Genomic DNA, 19,319 nt, shown 5'->3' with positions numbered 1-19,319 from the left:
TCGAATTATGGTTTTCTGTGGATAAATGCCTGGGAGTGGGATTGCTGGATCATACAGTAGTTTTTAGGGTTGGTTTTTTTTTTTTTTTTTTTTTTTTTGAGGAACCTCCATAGTGTTTTACCAATTTACATTCCCACCACCAGTGTAGAGGGTTCCCTTCTCTCCACACCGACTCCAGCATTTATTTGTAGACTCTTTGATGATGGCCATTCTGACTAGTGTGAAGTGGTACCTCATTGGGGTTTTTTTGTTTGGTTTTTTTTTTAGGGCCGCACCTGCAGCATATGGAGATTCCCAAGCTAGGGGTCCAATCGGAGCTGCAGCCACCGGCCTTTACCACAGCCAGAGCAATACTAGATCCCAGCTGCGTCTGCGACCTACACCACAGCTCATGGTAACACCAGATCCTTAACCCACTGAGCAAGGTCAGGGATCGACCCTGCATCTTCATGGATATTAGTCAGATTCATTAACCACTGAGCCACAACGGGACCTCCTCGTTGTAGTTTTGATTTATGTTTCTCTAAAAATTAGCAGTGTTGAGCATCTTTTCATGTGCTGTTTGGCCATGTTGTCTGTCTTTGGAGAAATGTCTATTTAGGTCTTCTCAATTTTTGACCAGACTTTTTTTTTATATTGAGCTGCCTGAGCTGTTTGTGTATTTTCGAAATTAATAACCCCTTGTCAGCCACTTCACTGGCAAAGATTTTCTCCCATTCTGTGGGTTGTCTTTTTGTTTTGTCTATGCTTCCTTTGCTGTGCAGAAGCTGTTGAGTTTAGTTTGGTCCTATTCATTTATTTTTATTTTCATTTTCATTCCCCGAGTAGGTGAATCCAAAAAGAGAGTGTTGTGATTTATGTCAAAAAGGGTTCTGCCTGTGTTTTCCTCTAGGCGTTTCACAGCACCTGGTCTTACATTTTGGTCTTTTAATCCATTTGAGTCTATTGTGTGCATGGTATAAGAGAAGGTTCTAACTTCATTCTTTTACCTGTGCTGTCCAGTTTTCCCAGCTCTGCTTATTGAAGAGGCTGTCTTTTCTCCATTGTATAGTCTTGCCTCCCTCGTTGTAGATTAATTGACCATAGTCGTGTGGGTTTATTTCTGGACTCTCTACCTTGTTCCATTGATCTATGTTTGTGGTTTGTGCCAATACCATACTATTTTGATTCCTGTAGCTTTGTCATACAGTCTGAAGTCAGGGAGCCTGATTCCTTCAGCTCCATTTTTCTTTCCCAGGATTGCTGATGGGCCATTTCTTAAAGCCCTCTCCTTTCACCAGCTCCAATAAGCATGCACTTGCTGGAAACCTGGCCTTGCAGAAAGATCCTGTATAAGAGATGAACAGGTGGATTGTTCAGTGCCCTTGAACCAGGAGGTGAACGTTCTCCTGACAAAGCTTTGACAGGACTTTTGTTGCCTAACAAAGCTGCCCTCAGTCCTCTTTCACAGGGGCTTCTTTCTTGCCCCCTGAGCTGGATGCAGGCTGCTTACAGGCCCTTCCACCAAGCAGGTGCGGGCCCAGAGCAAGCATGGCCGAGGGAGGCTGTTGACAGCTCCAGGCGCTGGGCCCAGCACGTGGATGCAGGTGTGGGTCCTGCTCCAAGTCACCACTCTGCCTCTCTTTTTTAGATTTTAGATTTTTAGTGAAATAATGCTGGGGGGAAAAAATAACATAATGCAAGAATTAATTTCTAGAACCTACCCCCAGAGTGTTGTACCCTGGGAACTAGGGTAATAAAATCAACCCCAGCACTCCAGTCGCTGACAAGAGCGAAGGGCACACTTTTTGCCGGGACATCTCACTCGCCTCCCTTTCATATTGACTGTGTGTTTCTCCCCCGGCCCGCAGGAGGCCAGATCAGCTTTGATGTCTTCCCCGACGGCTGGGACAAGAGGTACTGCCTGGGGCACGTGGAGAAGGACGGCTATAAGACCATTTATTTCTTTGGAGACAAAACTATGCCTGTAAGTGTGGAAGCGCCTTGGCAGTTTCCTTGTTCAGATGGGGTTTGAAGTGGGGGCGGGCAGGGGACGTGCAAATGGGCTCCCCCACCCACCCTTTACCTGGCCGCCCAGCTCAAACCAAGTGACAGGGGTTGGTGAGGGAGCCCCTTCTTCTCCCCATTGGCTCCGAGGGTCCAGCCTTTCACTTTGGCTTTAAATTTGTCACCCACCTGTCTTCCAGAACTTTAGGCAATGCTCTCCACTGGTCCTCATGGCATTTCTAAGCCTTCAGCCGGTTTTATTTTTCTGCCAGGACAGTGAGTGAGGTTGGCCATGAGGACTCTTAAACAGTAGGAGCAGGGGAAGCTCATGAGTCTGAAATTCAGGAGCGAGATGGGGACAGGCCGGGCCTCCCACACAGGGGACAGGGAGCTGTTCCCAGGGCCGTTGGAAATCCCGGATCTGGGACTGAATCTAAACTGGGGACAGAGCAGAGCCCCGTGTGAAGAGGCCCATGCCAGCAGGAGGACTGTCCCCAGAGCCACCCAGGCAGCAGAGCGAGGCTCTTCTGGGGACTGTGGATCCCCAAGGAGGCCGGATGGAGGGGTATGGCTGCCAGTGAGGCCCCGAGGGGCCGCAGCCCCATGGTCCCTGCCCGCCAGACCACCTCGTCTACATCCCTCTGTGTCCCTCTCTTGCCTCCCACATGCCCCCGGTGGTGGGAGCTCCCTTGGCGTCAGGCGTCCTGGCTGAGGCTTTGTAGCTGTGCGGTACCACAGGTGCATCAGAAAGGCTGCATATCCGAGGTCCGTATCCCTCTGGTCCCTGGTCCACCTCAGTCCGTGCTGTCCCGCCTAGTTCTGTCCCACGGAGGCCTGCCGTCTTCCCTGAGATCTCCGCGTGCTAGGCTTCCAGCACGAAAGGGACTCTGGAGAGTACCGTCTCATGTCCCCCTTTCCCAATTATCAAACTGGGGCCCAGAAAGAGTAAGTAACCTACCCAAGGCCACACAGCTCTTGAGTGAGCCGGTAGCACGAGAGCCGACTCCGTGCTCTTTGAATGAGTCCACTTTCCCGATCACAGCCGCCCGCCTCTGCCACGGGGCAGGGGGCAGACCGTCCCCCCCCCAGGAGCTGAGTCCGGCTGCCGTGCTCTAGGGGCAGGTGGACATGGCTGTGACACCTCCTTTCGTTGCACTGCTCTGACCTGGAAGTGCTTTGAATTCAGGCCTTGAAATTTAATTCTTACCTACTTTTTAAAAAAATGGATACTATTGAATGGCGGTCCCCCCCTTCAGTTCTTAATGTGTGTTCACTGTAGAAAATCAAACGAAGTATAAAGTCAGTGTCCCTACAAATCACAGCTGACACGCCTCCCAGCCCTTTTGCAGGTATGCGATCCCAGATGTGGGACCTGTCGTGTTCACTCTTTTCTGCTTTTGTTCCCTGACTGCTCTTTGAAACCAAGCTTTGCATGGCCGTGTCACTTTCTAGCATTCGGGCGTAGTTGTCGTCAACGTACCTGTTTTCCCAGCAGAGGCCCCAGGTGGGGGTGGCATCTTGCCGGTGTGACTCTGGCAGACACTCCTGCGTCCTCCTCGGCCCGCCCCTCTGTCGCCGGTTTCCTGGAAATGGGTAACAGTGCTGCCGTCTCAACCTTAACGAGTTAAGGCGCAGAGCAGGCCCAAGACGAGCTTTAAACTTCTCACATTTCAGCAGTAGACATTTTGAAAGCAGTTTTCTTTCTTTGTGTCAAGGCAGATGTGTTTGCTGGCTTCCAGGCAAACAGCTCCAGAGCTAAGCGCCTTTTCCCTATCAGGGTCAGCTGCCTCAGCAGCCTGCCCAACAGCGTCCTCCCTCCCAGCGGCTCCACCTCCATCCGACAGGGTCTGATGTCACAGCGGGTCCCCTCTGTGTGTCTGTCCCTGCTCCCACCCCGCCCCAGGCATCTCCCGAAAGCTGAGTACAGAAGTGAGAGGCTGGCGCTTGCTTTTCTAACCCCTCGTAGGTCCCGGAAACCCCTCCATCCTTCCTGGCAGCTGCAACAGCCAGTGTCCATTAAAACTCACCTCCGAGTTCAGCGTTGAGGCGATGGGGCTGTGCCAGCCAGGTCCCCTGAGCTCAGCCTCTCTGAATTCCTGGGCCACAGTGCCTGTTCAATGGCTTTTTTTTTTTTTTAGGGCCGTACCCGCAGCATATGGATGTTCCCAGGCTAGGGGTTGAATCGGAGCTGTAGCTGCCGGCCTACACCACAGCCACAGCAACAAGGGATCCAAGCCGCGTCTGCAACCTACACCACAGCTCATGGCAGTGCCAGATTCTTACCCCACTGAGCAAGGCCAGGGATTGAACCCAAAACCTCATGGTTCCTAGTCAGGTTTGTTTCTGTTGCACCACGGAAGGAACTCCTGTTTAATGCTTTTTGTAAAAACAAAATCATGGCTTTACGGAGTTCCCTTTGTGGCACAACAGAAACGAATCTGACTAGGAACCATGAGGTTGCAAATTCGATCCTTGGCCTCACTCAGCGGGTTAAGGATCTGTCATTGCTGTGGCTCTGGCATAGGCCTGCAGCAATAGCTCAGATTAGACCCCTAGCCTGGGAACCTCCATATGCCTCCGGTGCAGCCCTAAAAAGACAAAAAAAAAAAAAAAAAAAACCCACAAAATCGTGGCTTTCAGACCACTGCGACATGAAAACACCTGTGGACACTGGGGGAGCGTCACTCACTGATGGACTCCAACTCCCCAGTTCCTCTTTGGTTAATGCGACTGTCAGTTCACTCCTGAGGATGTGAAGGGGCCACAGAGGGGGCAGGACCAGGAATGAGCCGCCCTTGGCCGAGAGACAGTAAACCAAGGGTGGTCCAGCCCCACAGCGGATGCTGGGTGGCCAGGCCCGCAGCCAGCGCGGAGCACAGGAGGAACAGCCCACGTCTTAGCCGTCTGCTTGCAGGTGCACATGGGCGTCTGAAGGGACGTCCAAAACCAAACTGCGCAGTCGCCGTGGGGCTGGGGACAAGGAAGGGGGAGACTTACCACTGTGACAGGATCCCGTTTTTAACTTTTTGAACGGCGGGAAGGTGCTAGCGAGTGAAAAATAATTATAAATATCAAATTTTTCTAATTCAAAATTTTTTAAATATCAAATTTTTAAAACTCAAACATCAAATTGGAAAGAGGAAGGAAATTAAAATGTTCAAACGTGCTCCAGCATCAGGCCCAGGCCGTCTCCCCATCCTCACCCCCCCCCCCACTGGGGTCCTCCCTGCAGCCTTCAGCCGGGGAAGGAGGGGGCCCACCCATGGGCCCTAATGGGACCTGAAGCCCCACCCCATCATTCTCCCCCTCTGGACACTCTTCCTTTCCAGTTGGCATGGTGCGAGGAGACTGAACCCCACGACCCCCCACCCCCCTTCTCTGTTCGCTAGGACCCTCCTCCCCAGAGCTCAGAGGCAGGGGGGCTGGATGGGGCAGCCCCTGTGGCCTAGCCTGGCAAACCCTGTCTTTGGTTTCATCTCCAGACCTTGGCCTTGCGGGGATTAAATATTAACAGGCCGTTTGTGCCCGAGCACCCAGCCGAGGCCTCCTGGGCCTGCCTGCCAGGCCCACCCGCTGGAAACACGATCCCTCATTCCTCCCTCCCCTTCTCCCTCCCTCTGCTTCTCCCTGGAAACAGAGCTCCCGGGAGGCCTACGAGCCCAGCAGGCTTCAGTAACCTTTGGTGCAAATGCAAATCTGTTTGTGAAAGTTCCCCTTCTCGGAAGCCTCCTTTCTTCTCTCACGGGTGTTGCTCCTGACCTGACCGAGCTCCGAGGCCAGGTCCCCGCAGCAGAGGGCAGCAGGTCCGAGGTTGGCGGTGTTGGCAGCGGGGCTTCGCTGCCCTCTGGGAGTGCGACCCCCGGCCAACTGCACCTCTGGACCTGGCTCGCCCGGCGGCAGAGCTCAGCCCGGCTGATTCCACAGAGAGCGGCCCGCCCCGCTCTGTCCCCACACGTGACATCCCCCCTGGGGCAGAGCAGGCCTGGCAGCCGTGAGCCTTGTGGTTCCAGAGGCCCTGCTCGCATGTCTGGAAATGGCTTCTGTCCGCCCTGCGCCCCGCCTGCTGGCAGCAACTGCCTGGCCCCTCTGCTTCCGCTCTGGGTCCCCCCATCCATTTCCCAGAAAGACCCACCGTGTGAAGCCTGGCGCCGGGCCGCCCAGAGGCCCTGTGCCAGGGCCTGTCCCCTCTCTTCCTTCGTCTCTGCCCCCAGGCCTCTCCCCTCACTCTCTGCGGACGCAGGCCACGCAGCTCAGAGCTGCGGGTTCTCCTCAGTCTCACGCGTGAGCCTGCGGGCAGCCCCCAGGTGGACAGTGGGCTCTGTGCCTCCGGCGGCTGAGACCAGGCCTAACGGCAGGGGGCGCTGCACAGGGTTTGTCGGGCGACTCCATGAAACTCCCTCCTTCCTGAGTGGGTGAACGAAACGGGAGTGAACGCGTCCCAGGTGGATGTGGGGGTTTGGGGAACGAGCAAGAATCCCTTCTCCCTTCGTTAGGTGCTCTCTGCCACCCAGCCATTCCTAAAAGAAATCTGACCTTTTTTCCATCATAAGAGCTGGTTTCCCATGTGCTTGTTTAGGGGCTGCTGGCCATGAACTCAGGGACCAGCTGAATGACCTGAGCCCCTGCCCAGGACGACGTTCCTGAGCCCCCCCCCGGGGGGGGTCCAGTCGACGCTGGGAAAACACATCCCCCAGGGGCTCCAAGGCCACAGCTCCCAGCACCAGCATGACCCCACCCAGCGCCCCCGGCAGCCCTCCCTCCTGGGGTCTTGAACTTGAACGTCACCTCTGCCTGAGAAGCTGTCAGCCTGGGGAGAGGTGGTTCTTACAAAGCTGAGAGCAGCAGGTACTTTCAGGTGTCAGCCCTCTAAAAGGATGTTTCCAAAGAATTGTTTTCTCCTCATTGGCTTCGTGCTCTGCACTTTAATTTTTTTTTTTTTTTTTTTTTTTTTTTTTTGTCTTTTTGCTATTTCTTGGGCCGTTCCCGAGGCATATGGAGATTCCCAGGCTAGGGGTCTAATCAGAGCCGTAGCCACCAGCCTACACCAGAGCCACAGACATGCGGGATCCGAGCTGTGTCTGCAACCTACACCACAGCTCGTGACAACGCCGGATCATTAACCCACTGAGCAAGGGCAGGGACCGAACCCGCAACCTCATGGTTCCTAGTTAGATTCATTAACCACTGCGCCATGATGGGAACTCCTGCACTTTAAGAGAAAAATCCATTTTCTCTGCCATTATTTGCATCGTGTTCTAAACGAAATAATTTTTTTTTCACAATTTTGAGTTAGACTGCTTTAATGAGGAAAGTATAGGAAATAGAAAGTAGGGGCGGAGTTCCCGTCGTGGCGCAGTGGTTAACGAATCCGACTAGGAACCATGAGGTCGCGGGTTCGGTCCCTGCCCTTGCTCAGTGGGTTAACGATCCGGCGTTGCCGTGAGCTGTGGTGTAGATCGCAGACGCGGCTCGGATCCCGCGTTGCTGTGGCTCTGGCGTAGGCCGGTGGCTACAGCTCCGATTCAGCCCCTAGCCTGGGAACCTCCATATGCCGCGGGAGCGGCCCAAGAAATAGCAACAACAGCAACAACAACAGACAAAAAGACAAAAGACAAAAAAAAAAAAAAAAAAAAAAGAAAGTAGGGGCTTTCCTGTGAAAGCAGCTTCCTCTCAGAGGGGTGGGACTGGGGAGGGGGTATAGCACAGCCTGGGGACCCACAGCCTGGAAACCCCCCACTCCAGCAGCACATCCAGGCCCTCTCAGACACATGCCCTCCGCTCCTGGGGGCGCAGCAGGTGAAAGAAGGGGAAAATGCTAGGAAGCCTCTCTAGCCCAGTGGGGGGCTGCCCCAGGGTCGCTCATCAACCAGCGGTTGTGGTGCTTTGGGCCAAGTGCCACCACCACCTCCATTCCACAGAGGGGGAGCCACCCACGGCACCCCCCGGCCAAGGGCAGAACCAGGGCCTAAACCCAGGCCCCCGGCTCCGACACCAGTCACGCGGGCCTCTTTAAACTGCAGTGAGTCAAACTCAGATAATCTCAGTTCCTCTGTCAGACTAGCCACTCGTGGCCAGCGGCCCCCGTCAGCTCAGAGATGGACTGTGTCCGTCGTCACAGTTCTGAGGGCAGTGCTGCTCGGGACCACCTGCCCGACCTCAGCCCCCAGTGCCTGTTAGCGAGCCTGGGTTCCACGGAAACAAATCGATGGCAGTGAGAACTGTCACCCCTTGTGCCTGCTCTCTCGATAGAGACATGAGCCTTAGACGGATCTGCACGGGAACATCCTTGTTTTGTTCACAGGTGTAATTACATGTTCCGACGCTAAACTGCAGGTCAGGGGAAGGTGAAAGACGCCATCTCGGTGACGCCCGGCTGTGTCCTCCCTCTGCTGCAAGCTCAGGGAGGGTAAGCCCTGCCCAGCACACGCACAGGGTCCCTGTTGTGCTGGGCCCCCAGGTGGCAGCAGCCACGGCCCAGGAGCAGCTGGGCGGCACCTGCATCTGCTCATGTCTTCACAGGGCGGGAACGACCACGAGATCTTTGAGGACCCCCGGACCGTGAGCTACACCGTGACGGCGCCCGAGGACACCCGCAGGATCTGCCAGGAGCTCTTCTGCTGACCGTGCCTCTCCCCGGGGAAGGCGGAGGGGACGGGGGGCATACTGGCAGTGGGGCACACCCCCCCCACCGTGCCGGCCTGCAAGCCCTCACTGCAGCCCCTGCTCTTCCTGAGCAGAAGGGAGAAGGAAAGCCTTGTCTAAACTCAAAATAGATTAAAGACTGAAGTGTGAGACCTGCAGCCACGTAACTCCCGGGAGAAAGGCGCGGCGGCACCGTCTCTGACATCCCCTGAGCAATGACCTCTCTGGACCTGTCTCCCGCGGCATGGGGAACAAAGGCCAGAATAAACAAGTGGCACTGCATCCAACTGAAACTCTTCTGCACAGCAAAGGAAACCATCAACAAAATGGAAAGGCGACATGCTGAATGGGAGAAGGTACGGGCAGGTCGCAAAGCCGACAAGGAGTTCGTATCCGCAAAAGACAGAGGAGGATGCAGACAACCCACTATCAGAAAAAGCAGCCCAAGTAAAAGATGGGCACAGGACCTCACAGGTACTTCTCCAAGGAAGACGTACACATGGCCGGCAGGTAGACAGCGGCCTCAGGGAAGCGAGCGTCAGAACCACGGCAAGGGAGCGCCTCGCACCTGTCCGAAGGGCAGTCGCCACCAAGACGTCCAGCGACAAGAACTGGCAACGCTGTGGGGCGGCCCCTGCCTCCCCCGCTGAGGCGAAGCGAGCCCAGTACTGCCACTGCGGACCCTGCGTGGAGGTTCTTCAGAACAGTGGGCATGAAACCACGGTACAGTCCAGGAAGAAGGAAAAACGCTTGTCAGGAGGGGTTCACGGGACCACCTCCACCAAGGGGTGTTTTGTGCCGCCCAGCCCAGCCCTGGTCGGGGCACTCCGTCTACCCGGGGCGCATGGTTTGCCATCATCCTACTGCAGACAGAACGCTGGGGCCCTCCCTGCTCCTGGGTCTTGCGGACAATGTAACCACATCCCCAACGGGACCCCCGGCATCGCTACCAGAAAGGGGGCTTTGGTGATGAGAAAGGACAGGACGCTTCACGACCTCCAACCCCAGGGCAGACGGTTCAAAACTTGTGGAAGTGAAGGAGTGCGGCATTGCACCGGCCTGTGGTCATCAGACGGACTCAGCCGAATGACCGTGCCGCCTGCATGTGGCAGCAGCTGGCCGAGTGACCACCGCCCCAAGGACTTTGCACCCCACGGGCCCAGGATGCAGGGGAGCCCTATGTCCACCACACTGTGAAGAGCCCCAAGGGGTGGGTGGTAAGGGACCCAGCGTTCCTCCCCTGCCCAAGCCCGGGGTAGCACTGGGGGCAGCACACTACACCCCAGAAGCAGTTCCCAGGGCTGTTCGCCCTCCTTCTCAGGGATCAGGAAAGGGCCTGAACTCCTCACAGACCAGGGGCTGCACTGTTTCTCTGCTGATCTCTGAGCACATCCACCCAGGCCTCCCTCACCCAGCCTTTGACCTGAGGGCTGGAAGCAGCCGGGTTGGACCTGCAGCTCTCCCTCTGCCCCCCCGTGCGGTCCTCACGAAAGTGGAAGGCAGCCCTGGTCCAGAGCAGAGCCTTCCAAGAAAACGGTTCACATGTCACTTCTCAGCATCTGGAAACGTTGGGACCCACAGTCCTGCCACAGGCTGGTGCTGGGCCTCTGCTGGGGGCTGGCGGACCCGAAACCCAATGGGGGGGCTCTGATTACCCCACCTCCCCACCCCCTTCATCACGGAGGAGCCTGTTCCCCACGCCTCCCCCGGCCCTGCCGGGCGTCCCTCAGGATCAGCACAGGTGACAGCAAGAAGCAGGCTGTGAGGTCAGCCCCCGCGCCCTCCTCCCACCCCCCGACCACACACAGGGGAGAGGTTTCCCAGTGGCTCCCGGGACCCCCATCCAGTGGCATCTTTTCCTGGTTGAATTTTACAAATGATACTGTAATGACCTTCCAAAATGACAAGGAGCAAATTAAAGTGATTCTGAGGTTTCCTGTTCCTCCTTCTGACTGCTCTTTCCTCCTGGCTGTTACCTGAGGGGTGACATGAAAGGGGAGCCGACTGTCTCAGATTCCGGAGGGAGATGGCCCTTGCATTTCTGTCCCATGGAGGGTTGGACTTTCCTGCCAGCCCAGACCCTTCCCTCACGTGTTTCCACCCACTAGGTGAGGCTCCAGGATTCTCTAGAAGGTTTCTTAACTTCTTACAGCAAAACTAGGTAAAACACATCCTACTCAAACTTGTCCCAGCCTGTGGAAGGTCCACCGTTTCACCACCCTGCATGGGGCTGTGACGCCCCCCGCCCCCTGAGGTTTATCCATCTCGCGTCTCCTAGGGCGCTCCACGGACACCCGCCCACCCCAGCCTCCCCAGCCGGGCTCTGGGCCACAAACTGAAGGTCACAGTAGCTGAGCAGACCAGGCAGCGGTGGCTGAGGCCTCCACATGCTCCCGGCAGCGGGTTCCGGGTGTGATACAGCCAGATGGTCCCCCAGGTAGCTGCAGGTGTCCCCATAAGGGACCGTAGAGAGAGAAACCTAGGGGACCTTGAGAGGTCACTGTGAGTTAATAATTGTTCAAAAAAGCCACCAGAATGTGGCAGGCTGCTTGACCAGTGGCCAAGAATTGCCTCAGGTCATGGGGGAGGGGGGGCTGCATTCTGGTTCAGACCCAGGGCAGGATTTGAGGACTGCCCTTCTGCTGATTTGAATAAGCACCAGGACAGGCCTCCTCCGGTCGACCTTCGACCTCCTTCGGGTCAAATACTCTAACCAGATACCGAGGAGGAGCCACTACTTGAAGAAAGGAAGAGGCGGGCTTTTCCCAGCCCCACTCCCCTTGGAGGATAAAACTGTAGCCCACGGGATCCTGGGGGCAGAGCCTCCTTGCCTGCTGACTTGCATCCCTCACGAGTGACCTATCTTAATTAGTCTATTTCTTGCCTATCCCTTCGTCTCTTGCTGAATTCCTTCTGCGCTAATGCGCAAAGACCCTGAACCTCAGTGAGTCCAGACACCAGGTGAATGATTCTAATTTAAAAACCAGGAGTTCCTGTTGTGGCTCAGCAGAAATGAATCCAACTGGTACCCGTAAGGACGCAGCTTCACTCCCTGGCCTCGCTCAGCACTGCCGTGAGCTGTGGTGTAGGTGGCAGACGCCGCTCAGATCTGGTGTGGCTGTGGCTGTGGTGTAGGCCTCTAGCCTGAGAACCTCCACATGCTGCAGGTGAGGCCGTAGAAAGCAAAACTAAAAAACCATGGGTTCAAGTCCCAGTTTGGGTTTAGGCTGGGTTCAAGTCCTAAGTGCCATCCGTTTCAGCTGGCAGGGGAGAGGGCGGCTACTGAGATGCAGATCCGAGTTGTGCTGCTGCCCAGCTGTGTGACGAAGGGACGGGTGCAGGCCAGCCTCACTCAGTCTGCCCCTCTGCCAAGTGGGCTGTCATCCCGACCACGCACCTAACCTCACGGACTTAACCTCACTCAAGCACTTGGAACAGTGTGTGAGCCATCGCTAATGTGATCGTCCCCAGAAACCCTCCAAGGTGGGACTGTCACCCCAGATGAAGACACGTCATTCCCCGGACCCTCCTGTCCCGTTCTGCGACAGTCGAGAGCCTCACGGGAAATAGCAGTTGCTCAGTGTTGAGCAACAGGGAGGCAGGGGTGGCCCGAGGTCAGCCTGGCGTGATGAGAAAGCAGGCTGCCCCCGCCCCCTGCACTCCAGAAGGTGACCCAGTATTTGGCCCTGGGTCAAGGTCACTCAGGGCTTAAGAAGCCTCCAGGGAAAGCCCATCAACAGCTACTGGTGGGAGAGGTCCCCAGGAAGGCCCTTACAAACCGCAGGGAGGAGCCTGAACTTGATCCCGAGGGAGGGGACCTGGGGAGGCCCCTCTGGGAGAGACGGCAGGTCTGTCCCGCTCCCGGGTGGGGAGTGAACGCAGGCCGGCCAGGAAACGAGCTGGGCAGATGTTTGGATGAGGCGAGGCAGGCCTGGGTAACCCTGATTCACTTCCTCTGCTTCCTCGTCCTCTTCGGGCAGGGCCACCTGGCCAGGCAGTCGGGCCTTGGGCCCCCTCCCGCTTCCGCCTCGCCCTCCACGGTGCCCCAAGAACTCATCCCACCCCTTTGCTGGGAGGAGCCGGAGACAGCCTGGCCTGCGGCCCCACCTGCTCAGGTTTTGCCAAACCCTCCCTCCTGCCTCGGGGTGACATGTCTGTTTGAAGCTAAATGCCTACTTCGGACCTCTCCCTAAACAGCTTTGTCACGGAGTCCAAACTCACAGCCCTCACCAACGAACACCACAGGCCCAGTAAGACAAGATGCCTCGTTGGGGCAAGGAAGAGCAACTTTATTCGGAAAGCTGGCAGGCCAAGAAGATGCGGCTCGGTCCCGAAGAACCATCACGCCTTTACACCAAAGCGGAGGCGGCAGGGCTGGAGTAGCCCAGCGGCAGTCAGCCCTGCCCAGCCTCCTGCACCCCAGGGGATGCGCCGTTTGCCTCCTGCCGCCAGTCACAGGCCGCCAGTGACAGGCCGGCCTGGCCAGGAGGCCCCGCGGGCTAACAGCTGTTTCCACTTAACCTCATTAGCTCAGGGCGCCTGCAGACCTGCAGTTACGTGTAACTCAAGCTTAAGGCAACGTCCCTTCAGTGATGACCTGACGTCAAATACAAAAGATTTCCCCCTATCGCTGTTCCCCACTGTCCATGTCCACGCCCTGATCTTGTGGGACAAGGGGGACGGACACCACTGCGGCTACTTCCAGAGGCAACAAATGCTCCTTAGACGCTTTCGTCCTTTTTTGTCTGTAGCTATTGTAAAGCTGACGAAGCCCCGTACCACTGTGGTCAAATGTGTAACTGAAGGTGGGGTTGGGGTCGCTGTTTCCCACATGTATTAAGTTCCTGCACCGTTGGGCCAAAAACGAGCTGACCCTTCTCCAGCGGCAATGAAATGACCTCCCCCTCGGATGGAGAGGCGGGCCTGCCGAAGGCACCCTCATGGACAGGGGAGGGCAGCGCCCAAAGTTTTACACGATTGCCAGCTGCTGGGTCTTTCAGAACATTCGGAGACTCCCCAAACTGCGCAGAAACCTGGGATGGACCATCATACGTATTTCCAAGGGGCTTAACTGAATGAAGCCTGCTCCTGGAGCCACTGATCTGTAGCAGGGCAGCTGGCAACGTTTTAGCCCAAGTGCAAGTAGTCCTTCTGGTCTTGGTTTTTCCTGGTTTATATATACATATATATTTTTGTCTTTTTTTGGCCATTCCTTGGGCCGCTGCCTCGGCATATGGAGATTCCCAGGCTAGGGGTTGAATCAGAGCTCTAGCCACCACCAGCCTACACCACAGCCACAGCAATGGGGGATCCCAGCCACGTCTTCCACCTACACCACAGCTCATGGCAACGCTGGATCCTTAACCCACCGAGCAAGGCCAGGAATCGAACCCGCAACCTCATGGTTCCTAGTGGGATTCGTTGACCACTGAGCCAGGACGGGACCTCCTCCTGGTTTATATTTTTTTAGGGCCACACCTGCAGCATATGGAAGTTCCCAGACTAGGGGTTAAATCAGAGCAGCAGCCGTAGACCCTAGCCACAGCCACAGGCACAGCCACAGCCACAACAGATCCAAGCCGCAACTGCAAACTACACTGCAGTTCACGGCAATGCCAGAGCGTGGCCACGGAGCAGGGCCAGGAATCGGACCCACACCCTCATGGATACTAGTTGGGTTCTTAACCTGCCACGTCATAACAGAACCCCTCCCCTCCCCGTTTTTCCTGTGGATTGTGGCCTCCAGGGTAAAGGTAGTTCCAATGCCTTAACCCAAAGCAGAGGTAATTTCCTTAAAGAGGGCTTTAACCAATTAAAAAGGTACTGATTTTAAAAACTAATAACTGGAGTTCCCATCGTGGCTCAGTGGCTAACGAATCCGAGTAGGAATCATGAGGTTGCAGGTTTGATCCCTGGCCTCGCTCAGTGGGTTAAGGATCCGGCGTTGCTCTGAGCTGTGGTGTAGGTCCCAGATGTGGCTCGGATCCCGCGTTGCTGTGGCTCTGGTGTAAGCTGGTGGCTATAGCTCTGATTAGACCCCTAGCCTGGGAACCTCCTTATGCTGCGGGAGCAGCCCTAGAAAAGGCAAAAAGACAGAAGAAAAAAAAAATACCTAATAACAAAACTGTGTCACATACATAACAAATAGCAGTCCATAAAATATTCTTTCCTTCTGAAGGTTTTCCAGTGCAATTATTAACCTGTCTTACTATTTAACTTAAATGCCAGTTGAGACAAACAGTTCCGAAACCATTTCTCCACCACTGATTAAGACTGAGGTGGCAGGTACTGGGGGTAAGACTCATTACAGGTTTGGTTTTTTGTTGTTGTTGCTTTTTAGGGCCCAACCTGCGGCATTCAGAAGTTCCCCGGCTAGGGGTTGAATCGGAGCTGCAGCTGCAGGCCTACGCCACAGCTATTGCAACACCAGATCCTTAACCCACTGAGCAAGGCCAGGGATCAAACCCACATCCTCATGGATACTAGGTGGGTTCTTAACCTGCTGAGCCACAATAGGAACTCCTCCACTGTCAGTTTAACTTGGTGCACCTGAGGCCCAAGTGCAAGGGAGCCGGCGTCTTCGTTAGTGTTTTTCGCTACCATGTGAGACGCTCTCAGCTTACTGTTCTCCTTATGTTTTGGCCCAGGGCAATCTGTTTTCCTTCCCCACTGGTGACTGACTACCCCTAACCATGTCCCTTTCTTTTTATATTTTGTCCCTGGTCATTCCCTGTCCAACACTTTCAAAGCAACCAATGAGAAGGGTTCGTTCCAAATGCATGTGTAACCTTCGCATCTTTCTCCTGACACCCGAGGCACTTTCCCCTACTCCCCAGCAAGGTCCAGTTGCCCATTCTACTATTTTCAGGGATGTTGGGATCTGCATTGGTAGGACATCTGTAGGCCTGCTAAGTCCTTTCCAAAAACTCAGAGAGGTCTTCATGTGTCTGCTGAATTTCAAGAAGAAACTCTTGTGCTCTGCTTCCCCCGTTCAAGGCTCTGCCAAGATGCACCAGCTAGTAAGCAGGGTTCTAAATAAGGTCCTTCCACCGTCACCGGGGTCCCACATGTGGTTCAGCTATGGGTACGGCCAAGTGGGCTGCGGGTGTAGTGGGGTTGTGATCTTTCCTGTTAAATGACCAGCTGGCTGGTCATTTGCATTCAGCCTCTACAGGAGACAACAGCAATGGAAATTGCCCTGCCCTGGCAGTGGCTCCTGGCCCCAACTGGGTGCCCTCTCAGGCCTTAGATGGGGATACCAGACCACGTGCCTGTGCCCCAGAAACTAACATAGGATTTTTAATGGGTCCTCCTAAGGAGGTACCGTCCTGAGCCCCAGGGTCGGGAATCGGGCTGGACGGGAATGGGAGGCGGGGAAGGGGCGGATATCCTGGCCTAACAGCCAGGGCAGCTGGGGCAGCCCAGCTCCGCCGCAAGAGTTCAGGTTCAACGCAACATGTCCTCACTCTCGTTCCCTTCCCTTCCTCATTCTCCCTCACGTGAGAGCACAAGAGCTTCCGTGTAAAGGATTTCATCTCTCTTCCCACTTCACACAATAGCTACAGAGTCATTCAAAAGCCATTGTAAAACCACAAATAGCAATTGATCACCTTTTTTTTTTTCATCTTTTTTTTGGCCTTTTCTAAGGCCGCTCCCATGGCATATGGAGGTTCCCAGGCTAGGGGTCAAATTGGAGCTGTAGCTGCCGGCCTACACCACAGCCACGCAGGATCCAAGCCGCGTCTGCAAACTACACCACTGCTCATGGCGACGCCGGATCCTTAACCCACTGAATGAGGCCTGGGATCGAACCCATCACCTCATGGTTCCTACTCGGATTCGTTAACCACTGAGCCACGATGGGGATCATCTTTAACCATGAACAGCATGCCTTTGGAGTTCCTGTCATGGCGCAGCAGAAACGAATCCGACTAGGAACCATGAGGTGGTGGGTTCCATCCCTGGCCTTGCTCAGTGCGTTAAGGATCTGGCGTTGCCATGAGCTGTGGTGTGGGTCACAGACGCAGCTCAGATCTGGTGTGGCTGTGGTGTAGGCTGGCAGCTGTAGCTCTGATTCGACCCCTAGTCTGGGAACTTCCATATGCTGTGGGTGCGGCCCTAAAAAGACAAAAAAATAAAATAAAAATTGAAAAAAATAAATGAAAGCATGCGTTTTGGCCTTTGCATCAATCCATCAGCCTGCATTCTGAGCTGGGGCGTTTGGGGATTCTAGGAACCAGGTGGAAGCTTTCTCTCCCCCCTCTCCCTGCCCCGGGAGGGCCTCACTCTTGGACAAGAACAGGGTAGTTGTTGTTTTTCTCCTGTTCCTTAGCTCGATTGAACATCAATAAAAGTTTTATACATCACAACATTGATTTGGCTGTAAGTGCAGAAACAGTATGAAACAAAAGGACATGAAAAACCCAAAGGGCAAACAGAAAATGCTAAATAAACCCTCAAGGTTGATCTTGAGATTTTTACACATACCAGCAACCCAAGAGACCGCAAATGACATAATTCACACAGCAAGGGCAGCAGCATGTGGTGCATAGGGTCCCAAGATGACCCTGCCCAAGACCTTTGTGGAGACCCTAACAGGTGCCACACGTTACAAGGAAATATCTTCCTCGCACCCACGGGTTCACAGCTGTAATCACTTCACTTACCCGCAAGGCGCCTCGGAGGACTTTCTTTAGGGATAGTTGAAATATTCCCCCTTTTTTTCTCTGTTACTTTTTTTTTAGGGCTGCACCCACAGCACATGTTAGTTCCCAGGCTAGAGGTCGAATCCTATGCCACAGCCACAGCCACACCAGCCCTGAGCCTCATCTGCAACCTACACTGCGGCTCACGGCAATGCTAGATGCTTAACCCACTAAGCGGAGCCAAGGATTGAACCCGCATCCTCAAGGATACTAATCAGGTTCTTACACCTGCTGAGCCACAATGGGAACTCCTGAAATAGTCTCCATTTTTAAAGACAGAAATTAAAGACAAACACAACACAAACCGCACACGCAAATTACCGCATCCCAAGAAACAAACCAAGTGGTTCGCAAAGTGGATAAAGCCCAGCAGTTTTCGCGGCTCTTCAAAAGGGCACCCCACTCAAATACAAAACCAACTGACTTATTCCAGAGAAGCCCCCAAATGCAGAGGAAATAGTTTCCAGCTGTACACACTGGAGCGACTTACCCAACTGTCAGCTCCCAGATGTCGACTCCTTGTTCCATCTGCCAAGCGCTGGGGCAGGTGCTGCTTCAGGGAATTTTGAAGGGCAGATCCTCGGGACGAGGGGTCTCAGTAGCTGCCAGGGCCTTACGACAAACCTCCCCAACCGGGGCCGGCTGGCCGCGAGCAGCTTCCACCTGGCTCACCAAAATTTGCTACCACGTCCAAACTTGTACTGCTCACCCCACGACAGGCCAGGAAATCAAGAGATGAGTTTTGGGGGGGCAAGGAAGAATGAGTTTCTTTGGAAAGCCAGCAGACCACGAAGATGGGGGACTTGTGCCCAGAGAACCATCTTGCCCAGGTTAGGTCTCCGGCTGCTTTTACACCAAAACAGAAGGGAGCTTGGCCCAACGGTTCCTACTTCCTGTCCGGCCCGGAAGGGATGTGTTAATTTCTCTCTCCCCTGCAGCCATGCGCACGTGGGCCTGGTCAGGCTGGTTCCCCTGAGCTAACAAAGGTATTTTAGCTTAATGCTCATTACCTGGGAGGCAGGGCTCCCACGGGTGGGCCATTAGGTATAATTTAAGCTTGCAGACATCCCCCCTTTAGTGATTAACTTACATCTAGAATACAAAAGTTCTTCCCTATCACAGGTTCGATGGGCTGGTTACAATGTTTCCTAATGCACTTTGAAAATCACTATCAGCACCGCCCCCCAAAGCACCTCCGCAGCCGCCCAAGTCAACTCGGGCTGAGTAAGACCTTCCCAGCCTCTCCCGCCCCATCCCCAGCCCCGGCATCTCCCCATGGCGCTTCTGGAAACTAAGGCCACCTCATCTCCCACTTCCCTTCCTCCATCTGGACCGGACGGCCTTTCCCCGGACTGCTCATGCTCACCCAGTAAGAGTTTAAATGCACCAACAGGGCATCTACCAGAGTTCCCGCCACAGTACAGCAGGTTAAGAGTCTGACTATAGGGACGGAGCTCCCTTTGTGGCTCAGCGGAAACAAATCCCACTAATATCCACTAGCATTGCCGTGAGCCGTGGTGTAGGTCACAGGCCCGGCTCAGATCCCATGTTGCTGTGGCTGTGGTGTAGGCCAGCAGCTGTAGCTCCAACTGGATCCCTAGCCTAGCAGGTGTGTACGCCCCCCAAAAAAGAATCCTACTGCAGGGGATCTGGTTACTGCAGAGGTGCTGGTTGATCTCCAGCTCAGTGGGGTGGGTGAAAGGATCCTGCGTTGCCATAGCTGCAGCTGTGGCTCAGATTCAATTCCTGGCTCAGGAACGTCCATCCGCCACAGGTGCAATCATAAAATTAAAAAACAAAAACCAGGAGTTCCCGTCTTGGCACAGTGGTTAACGAATCCGACTAGGAACCATGAGGTTGCGGGTTCGGTCCCTGCCCTTGCTCAGTGGGTTAACGATCCGGCGCTGCCGTGAGCTGTGGTGTAGGTTTGCAGACGCGGCTCGGATCCCGAGTTGCTGTGGCTCTGGCATAGGCCGGTGGCTACAG

The 19,319-nt window shown here is 54.9% G+C and overlaps 1 protein-coding gene and 1 long non-coding RNA gene across 6 annotated transcripts in view; one reads left to right on the top strand and one right to left on the bottom strand.

The window, feature by feature from the left end:
* Positions 1-10,570, top strand: part of PMM2 (phosphomannomutase 2) — a 35,414-nt gene extending 24,844 nt beyond the window's left edge. Inside the window, exons 7-8 of one of the 5 annotated variants that reach the window (XM_021086654.1) lie at positions 1,851-1,966; positions 8,506-10,570. In XM_021086654.1, coding sequence (XP_020942313.1) covers positions 1,851-1,966; positions 8,506-8,607 — 218 coding nt within the window. In that variant the 3' untranslated portion in view covers positions 8,608-10,570. Of the gene's footprint in view, positions 1-1,850; positions 1,967-3,412; positions 3,683-6,562; positions 6,678-8,287; positions 8,309-8,505 lie in introns of those variants that run through there. The other 4 variants (XM_021086658.1, XM_021086657.1, XM_021086656.1 and 1 more) reach the window with 4 other exon arrangements.
* On the bottom strand, positions 506-7,071 carry LOC106509702. The gene is made up of 3 exons (XR_002342432.1): positions 4,014-7,071; positions 3,467-3,569; positions 506-1,327 (listed from the first exon to the last, which is right to left on the bottom strand). It is a non-coding gene; the product is annotated as an uncharacterized LOC106509702 (long non-coding RNA).

Source organism: Sus scrofa, chromosome 3 (assembly GCF_000003025.6).
Source record: "Sus scrofa isolate TJ Tabasco breed Duroc chromosome 3, Sscrofa11.1, whole genome shotgun sequence".
Taxonomy (NCBI): domain Eukaryota; kingdom Metazoa; phylum Chordata; class Mammalia; order Artiodactyla; family Suidae; genus Sus; species Sus scrofa.
This window is presented reverse-complemented; position numbering and strand designations above follow the sequence as displayed.